This window comes from Trachymyrmex cornetzi, unplaced genomic scaffold, assembly GCF_001594075.2.
Source record: "Trachymyrmex cornetzi isolate Tcor2-1 unplaced genomic scaffold, Tcor1.1 scaffold1226, whole genome shotgun sequence".
Classification (NCBI taxonomy): Eukaryota; Metazoa; Arthropoda; class Insecta; order Hymenoptera; family Formicidae; genus Trachymyrmex; species Trachymyrmex cornetzi.
The window spans coordinates 4,304-12,909 of NW_017295791.1; the positions used below are offsets into that span (position 1 = coordinate 4,304).

General features: G+C 34.2%; 1 protein-coding gene across 2 annotated transcripts in view; it reads left to right on the forward strand.

Annotated features, from left to right (window-relative positions):
* The first annotated feature begins 3,872 nt into the window (after positions 1–3,872).
* Positions 3,873–8,606, forward strand: part of LOC108769778 (E3 ubiquitin-protein ligase RNF25) — a 14,899-nt gene continuing 10,165 nt past the window's right edge. For both annotated transcript variants that reach the window (XM_018520964.1, XM_018520973.1), the window contains exons 1-2: positions 3,873–4,095; positions 4,668–4,739. In XM_018520964.1, coding sequence (XP_018376466.1) covers positions 4,070–4,095; positions 4,668–4,739 — 98 coding nt within the window. In that variant the 5' untranslated portion in view covers positions 3,873–4,069. The remainder of the gene's footprint in view (positions 4,096–4,667; positions 4,740–8,606) is intronic.

The following is an 8,606-nucleotide window of genomic DNA, read 5'->3' on the forward strand; positions in this document are numbered from 1 at the left end:
TGCTGGATTCACACTGTATCCGATTTTCGTCGTACGACGCTCTTCAACCAATCAGAAAACGGAATTCCGATGATATGAAGCAAAATCCATCGGAATCCTATTTTCTGATTGGTCGCAGAGTGTCGTACGACGCAAATCGGATGCAGTGTGAATCCAGCATAAGCTTTTGGTCAGTAAAAGAATCAGGGGGTCGATTCTGTATCTTCAATCAAGGTGAAAATTACAAAAGTGAGCAAATTTACTAGGTGTTGACTAGAGTCCTAGATTTATCAGAGAGGCGCAACCGGCTTAAGTCAGTATGACAAAGGTGCTAAGGAGAGTACTAAACATGGCCGATATGCTACGAAACTGCCTTTAAACTATATCAAATAAGATAAGACGTGTAGGATAATGTGAGATAGAATGTATAGGATAAAATTAAATAGAAATATGTCATTAGTACTATAAATGGCTGCCAAGTCATGCAATTGGTCAGATTGCAACAGCGAATCAGAATGCATAACACCGGTTGCGCCTCTCTGATAAATCTAGGACTCTAGTGTTGACCAATAAAATTATCAGTATTCTAGTAAATTCGCTCACTTTTGTCATTTTCACCTTGGGGTCGATTCTGTATCTTCAAACAAGGTGAAAATTACAAAAGTGAGTAAATTTACTAGGCGTTGATCAATGAAATTATCAGTATTCTAGTAAATTCGCTCACTTTTGTAATTTTCACCTCATTTCAAGATACAGAATCGATCCCCTTGTTTCAAGATACAGAATCGATACCCTGTCCAAAGTAAACGAAACGTTCATGAACGACACATCTCTACAGCCAACACGAAAAATAAAGGTTATGCGCATGCATACAACATACGACAACGGCTGTGTTCCAAAATTGTTTGTCAGCGCTGCGAGCATGTCGTCATAAGTGCATGCTACCAATAGTGTTCCAATTTCATAAGCATGCTTTTCATGCAAACGCAGCTTTCATTTTGGAACGATATTTTCAGTGCTGTCATCATAATAGTAATGAGGAAGTTAAGGAAGTTAAGGAAACGGTATATACCATTGATGTTTCAAGAATAGTCAAAAACCAGTTTGTTCATAGATGGAATCAGATTTGTAGATTGTTAAACAAAATTTTATGCAAAGCTAAATGATTGTATTGAGAAATAATGTACATATTTTGTTAACGCCTATTGTATGTGAATAAAATAAATTTACTTTTTGATTTCCTCTTGTACATAGGTTATGTCAATTTTTGTATTTGAATTCGAAATAAGAATAAATAAGTGTGACTACAAAAAGCAGACTACAAAAAAATTATAAATCTACTCACTACTTCTTGCTTTCTTAGCATCTTCTACAGAAACACTGAGTTTATACTCAGTGTTCCTCTCAGCATCGATTAAAATTAACTCCTCCATCTTTTCCGCCATCTTGTGCTGTAGCTGCCTCACCTCGGCTGTGTTCCAAAATTGTTTGTCAGCGCTGCGAGCATGTCGTCATAAGTGCATGCTACCAATAGTGTTCCAATTTCATAAGCATGCTTTTCATGCAAACGCAGCTTTCATTTTGGAACGATATTTTCAGTGCTGTCATCATAATAGTAATGAGGAAGTTAAGGAAGTTAAGGAAACGGTATATACCATTGATGTTTCGAGGATAGTCAAAAACCAGTTTGTTCATAGATGGAATCAGATTTGTAGATTGTTAAACGAAATTTTATGCAAAGCTAAATGATTGTATTGAGAAATAATGTACATATTTTGTTAACGCCTATTGTATGTGAATAAAATAAATTTACTTTTTGATTTCCTCTTGTACATAGGTTATGTCAATTTTTGTATTTGAATTCGAAATAAGAATAAATAAGTGTGACTACAAAAAGCAGACTACAAAAAAATTATAAATCTACTCACTACTTCTTGCTTTCTTAGCATCTTCTACAGAAACACTGAGTTTATACTCAGTGTTCCTCTCAGCATCGATTAAAATTAACTCCTCCATCTTTTCCGCCATCTTGTGCTGTAGCTGCCTCACCTCGACAGTCGCAGCAGCCGCAGTAGGAAATGACGACAACATTAATGACGTCTTTACTCTCTCGCAGCACTGCCACCGCGTGCTACGATGATTTTTGGAACGGTGTTGGCAGTACTGCCAGCGCTGACAAACAATTTTGGAACACAGCCAACGTCTCCCGACTGATTGTACACCAGAGGTTTGTTTTCTGTGACTGAACTAGTGTATACTTTTGGAACTTAAAGTGAGATAGATATACGTTTGATACTTGTTTAAAGCGAGAAAGAAAGTTCTAGAACAGTCTCGTGCAGGAACAAAAAACACTACAGGCCGTAGGCGTGTTCATGGTGGAATTATACAAGGTGTGTCGTTCCCGTGGATGCGTAGTAGCCTAAAAGTAGCGGGGAGTGGACAACCAATCATGGGGGGCCCATTCGATTAAAATCCAATATGGCTGTGTTTATTTCGGTGCACTGCGTGTTATTATGACAAATCGACCGTGTGATCAATTATCGTGTAAAACTGCAAGTAATAAACAATATTTTTGTAAGTCATAAACTGTAAGTAATAAACAATATTTTTGATACATTAACCGCGGAAGTAAGTCTGAAGCTTGAGTACAAATTTCCGACGGAGGTAATCGCATGTTTGATGCAAACCTGATCGTATATTAGGTTGCGCAATGTAATATGCAAATAAAAATAAATAATGTAATAAGAAAACAAAGAAAAACAAAAAAAATGTGCAATCGTATTTCTAATCAGTAATATTGTTACAGTTTGTAATATTTTATATTTTAATAGATTAAAATAAAGATTTCATTGTTATTTTAACTTCTAATACTGTTTTTACTAATCATCTCCTGTGAACGTCTGAATTCCACGCGTATAGAATGGGCCCTACGTGATTGGTTGACAAAATATGTCCCCCCATTCTCTGCCACCATTATGCGCAACGACATACCTTGTATAACGCGGGTTCTACAATAGAAGTCGTAGCAGTCGTAAAGTCTTAAGTCGTAGAAAATTAACCAATCACAGTAGAATATGAGAAGAATAATCGACTATGATTGGTCAATTTTCTACGACTTAAGACCCTACGACTGCTACGACTTCTATTATGCGTGGTCTACAATGACAGTAGCAGTAGTGGATTAGGTTGTAAGAGTAAGAAATTGACCAATCACAGTCGAATGTGAGAAGAATAATCGACTGCAATTGGTCAATTTCTTACTCTACAACCTAATCCACTACTGCTACTGCCATTGTAGACCACACATTATAGATCCCGCATTAAGCCGGTTCTACTTTAGTTGCAAGCTGATCACAATTTTGTTGCGACAGCCAATATGAAACGTTGATTTCAAAATGCAAGCTTCAGATTGGCTGTCGCAACAAACTTGCGATCGGCTTGTAACTAATCTAGAACCGGCTTTAAGGTAGTTACGGAATCGCGCCCCAGGGGGTCTATTCTTGAAACGAAACGTATATGAAAGTCTAGGGAAATACTATAGTATACGTAACGTATACTGTAGCATTTTTTACTGTACGTTTCTTTTCAAGAATAGAGCCCCAGATGCACGACCGCTCACTGAACGCTCACTGAGCTCTTGCATCTGATTGGCATATTCCATTAGATCGAAAAATATAGACCAAATAGATACAAGAGTTTATTGAGCGCTCATGCTTCTGGTTTGTTCGCATCGCATGCTCCAACGCGACGCGAACAAACCCCAATGGTCGCATTCAGCAGACTCGACTATTGTGGAGCAGATCCGTGAGCACTCGCTGCTATTGGTGTATTCTTCTGGATCATCCAATAGCAGTGAGCGCTCACGGATCCGCTCCACACAGTTGAGTCTGCTGAACACGACCAATATCGACGCGTATCGTCACAGGATATATACAAAGCGTATCTTATAGCGTATTCAACGCTCTCACTGCGATTGTGTCGTATAGTTTGCATATTTTGTGAGAGCAAGTGGCGTTTATCTGCGAAAGAAATCACTTTTCACAGCTAAAGAAATACGGCTTTTCGGCGACGTTCACTCGAACAAGAAACGATGTCGGATGCGATGGTGGATGAACGGTAACTATCGTCAACACTCATCGATCGATAATTAACGTGAGCCGATCTAACATCTATCCCTCTCGGAATTCGCGACGTTACTTCGATTGAGTAAAGTCACTTCGGTCGTCCTGAAAGATATTTTCCGATTACGTTTTATCGATTCGTTTTTTAATCTTTATTTAATATGTATCTTCTAACGATTTTGTTCGTATGTTTCGCTTTGTCAATATGCTGCATAGACTCATCATTTTAACACAATTATTTTATTTTTATTACTATCATTTTATTAATTATTTTCATAATATTTACTTCATTTAAACGATATTACAGAACATATATTTCCGTGTTGTGTATGAGAAAAAGGAAGGTGGAAATATCTGTCAACCTTTTATTGATCTAAATAAAAGATACAAATTATTAAATGGATGTACCTTTACAAATCTAAAGTGGCATAGTACTTTATCACATCTTTGTACAGCTTGTAATAGATTTATTTAATCAATAATTTTGATTGTTCTAAATAGATTTAATTATTTTTAATTAGACTATATTTAAAAATGCTATTGTTTTAATGTTTATGATATTTACAGAGTGACTGATGAGATTGAAGCACTGAAAGCAATCCTATTGGATAATGAGCTCAACATCAAGGAAAATGATAGGTATTATATATACATAGAATATCTAAGAATTTATCTACATGGAATATTATGATTCTCTAATAATATAATGTAACTTTCTATGTCAAAAAGTAAAAGAAAAAAAATATTTGGATACATCTTTGCCAGAGAAAAAGTAAATTCTTTTGGCCTAGAGAATTGTATTATGTATTCTATGAACATGAATTCTGAATGTTTTATACATATTGAGAAGTAGTGGAAAGGGATGTAAATCTATAATAAGATTAAAATAATCAGATGTAATTAGAGGCCCTCTAATCAGAATCTGACCACCTAAAGTGGCAGCTATTTTTCGAAACTGCGATAGAAAAAATTGTGCTATCTTACTTGATCTCGCTCTACAGTAGTGCTGTAAATAGAAGCTTTATAGAAATGTTCTTAAAGCTTATAGTTCTGATGAACGAACATTCTATTCAGGCGACTAGTTGGTGACTACAATTAAGATTAAAAAAACGTAAAAATTTAATAGTATCTAAATATTACGACAGCAAGTCCATGGCCATGCATCATGCATTTAAGTAAAAGCATAATGTATTTTCATTATGCAATTAAATTCCTGTGATGAGATAAAAAAAATTTTTTTTTTTCAAATTCACTATAGTCTTAATTATTATTCGTAAAAATTAAAAAATTGAATAATTTGAAATAAATGCCTTGAATAATCTAACTGGATCTTACTATTGTATAATTCTATGAATATACTATATATGTAGTTCTTAAGAATATATGCACAAACTTACACAGCATAAACATATACATAAAGAAAATGATCCAATTACATTTCTATCATAAGAACATACGTAAGATACAATTAGATAATTTTCTTTATGCATATGTTATATGGCAAGTTTGTGTGGATATACTCTTAAATTGTGCGCCGAAATGATTTTTCGGTCTTGAAAAACAAATTACTAAATTACCGCAGTAATATCACGAGTTAAATTGACTAGCAATTTAACAATTCGATGCTTTTTCGCATCTTAAAACGATTTTAATAATACTGAACGACATATTAAAATTTGTAAATAATTTATTCTTATTGCGAAGAATATTACCTCAGCCGGGAGTTGAACCCGGATCTCTAGCATTCCATGCGAGCGTCCTAAGCCTTTAGATTACTGAAACTTTAGTCATATTCTTTGCAAAGAATTAATTATTTACAAATTTTAATGTTATTCAATATTATTGGGATCGTTTTAAGATGCATCGAATTGTTAAATTGTTTAATTTTTTTGTCTAAAGGGTCAACTAAAAAAATCCTACGGGTTTTTGCTTGAACATTAAATTTAAAAATTTGAGAATTTTTTATCCAAAGTAATCATTGTTTGCGAATTTTTCCAATAAAATTTCTTTGAAGCATTATAATTGAAAATAAAATATTTATTTGATTCATATTTATCTGTCTTTGTCTGACTTCGAGGTATAAATTTCACACATTTTAAGCTAAAAAAATACGTATTCAATCCAAAGATATAGCGTGACAAAGTTGCAGGGTTTCACAGGCCCTGGTGCAGCCAGGAAGGTAACCAAAAATAACAATATCATACTAGGGTTAATTTTGTGTTTACTTATCCATTTAATAAGAAGTATTATAATACAAAAATGAAGAATATGTTATTCTATACGTTTTTAGCTATACTGTGATTTTATAGAGAAAGTGAAAGTATTTACTATAATTATGTTATTTCTTACAAATTAACATAAAATAATTACATATGAGTGCATCTAAAACATATTTCTTTTTATATTATCCACTTCTGTGACTATATTAAAATCAAACTACAAGTAATAATTTGTTATTATCTAAAACCTTTGTATAAATTTAGTATCGGCTCGTTATCTATTATTAGCTTGGAAAAATTAGCAATTCATCATCTTACCCCTCTTTCCTCTATATTTTGATAATTATTTTGCTATTATATAAAGAACTAATAACTGTTGATAATAATTCTTGTGTATATTGTTCCATAAGACTACAAGGAATTTTTATTCATTAATAATAGTTATTTTGTGATCATGTTACTTTTTCGAAATAACTTATTTTATACATAGAGAAATGTGTGTATATACAGGCTGCGCCATTTTAATCAACGCACTTGAATTTCTCTAGAACTAAGATATCGAAATCCTATTTTTACGATGTTATGTGATATGAGAGAGACATATTTTTTATTTGACCCTGAATGAAAGGATTAAGGTCAAATGAAGGACAATTTCATTTTTGTAAATGACAATTTAATTTTTTAAACACCCACGTTTGTAGTCATACTCATTACGAGCTCAACGCGTTATAACTCAAGAACATCGAAAATGAAATGGCCAAACGCGAACTTACAATAATCGTCCTCGTGCATGTTCGAACTGCCGTCTCTGCACTAGGAATGCAGAGAACAATATAATATCTAAATAATCGCGACACAGTGTGATTTGATAGCGTTATCGGCAAAATGTTTTGTAATTCACGCTTTCAATTCATCGGAATCATTCAATCTTTCGCAATATACGATATCCTTAAGGTAGTCCCAGAGAAAGACCTCTAAGAACGGAATCAGACTACGCATTAAAGATTGAAATTGAAGATTGAAATTTGACCAATAACGACAAAGAAATTTAAACTCCTATTGGTTTGATTGATCAAATTTTAATCTTCAATCTCAATCTTCAATGCGTAATTTGATTTCGGCCTAACGGTGTTAGGTCTGGGGATCTGATCAATAATGTGTATTGTATCGAGTCACATAGTCTACATTAGATACATTGTTTATATTGTTCTTAACTTTTTTTTTCTGTATTTCTTAGATTCGATTTTTTTGGGGATTGTACTTATCGTATTTACTATCTGAAAGCACTCGCTTACACAACCAACTAGTAGTAGCCCTCGAACTGTTTGTGAGTACGGATGTATATAGTTGTATTGACGATTACAGCAATTGGAACGCAATTTAATTGTGTTGTCGTGTACACGAAGTGTCTAGAGATATTGCAATTGGAAAGCATATTTCTTTTGTGTTTCCTGGGTTTGAGTTTGGTTTCGTTTATCGAGGTTTATTTTTGTTTATTCTGAACCTTACAGTGGCAGATTACACATTAATTGAAATACTGGATATGTCGCTAATTTGAGGTGAATGTCACGGAAATTTTAGAGCTGCCGCGCGTTTGTATCGCGACCGATACTCTAATAGTCGTCATTCAAATGACACAGTAATTAGGAATTGCATAATAAGACTTCAACAAGGTCGAATTTGTAGAATTCATATGTACACCACCAAAATCGTGTGAAATTACTGAGCTCGTAATTTTAGGCGCTGTTACTATAAAGTCTACAATAAATGTTCGTAGAATAAGTACTGTTTACGGTATTCCACGATCAACTATTTCTTCAATGGTATCCTTACAGATATGGTTTACAACAAGTTTTTCGAACAAAAACTGCCAGAACTATTAGAGAACGGCGATGGGGTGCCTGCACATTATGATCGCTGAGTTCGAAACACCTTAAACCGAATGCTTTTAGAACGCTGCATTGGAAGAAGTGGCTCTACTACATGAGCTGAAAAGTCCCGGGATTTTTCAATAGGTGGCGCCATTAGAAAATGAACATGACTCATTTCGAGAGGCTCATCTGTCTAGTTTATGTATGAAGTTTCATGACATTTCGTCCATTCGTTTACAAGCTACAGTCGTTTGAATGACGCTACTTTCGCCTTCGTAAAAAAAATGGAAAAACAGGAATATCGCATCTTGATCAAACATTGTTTTTCGATGGGAAAAACTTCTGAACAACTATTGCAATGGTTGCAGAAATGTTATCCCACATCTGCTCCTTCGAGAACAACAGTTTATCGGTGG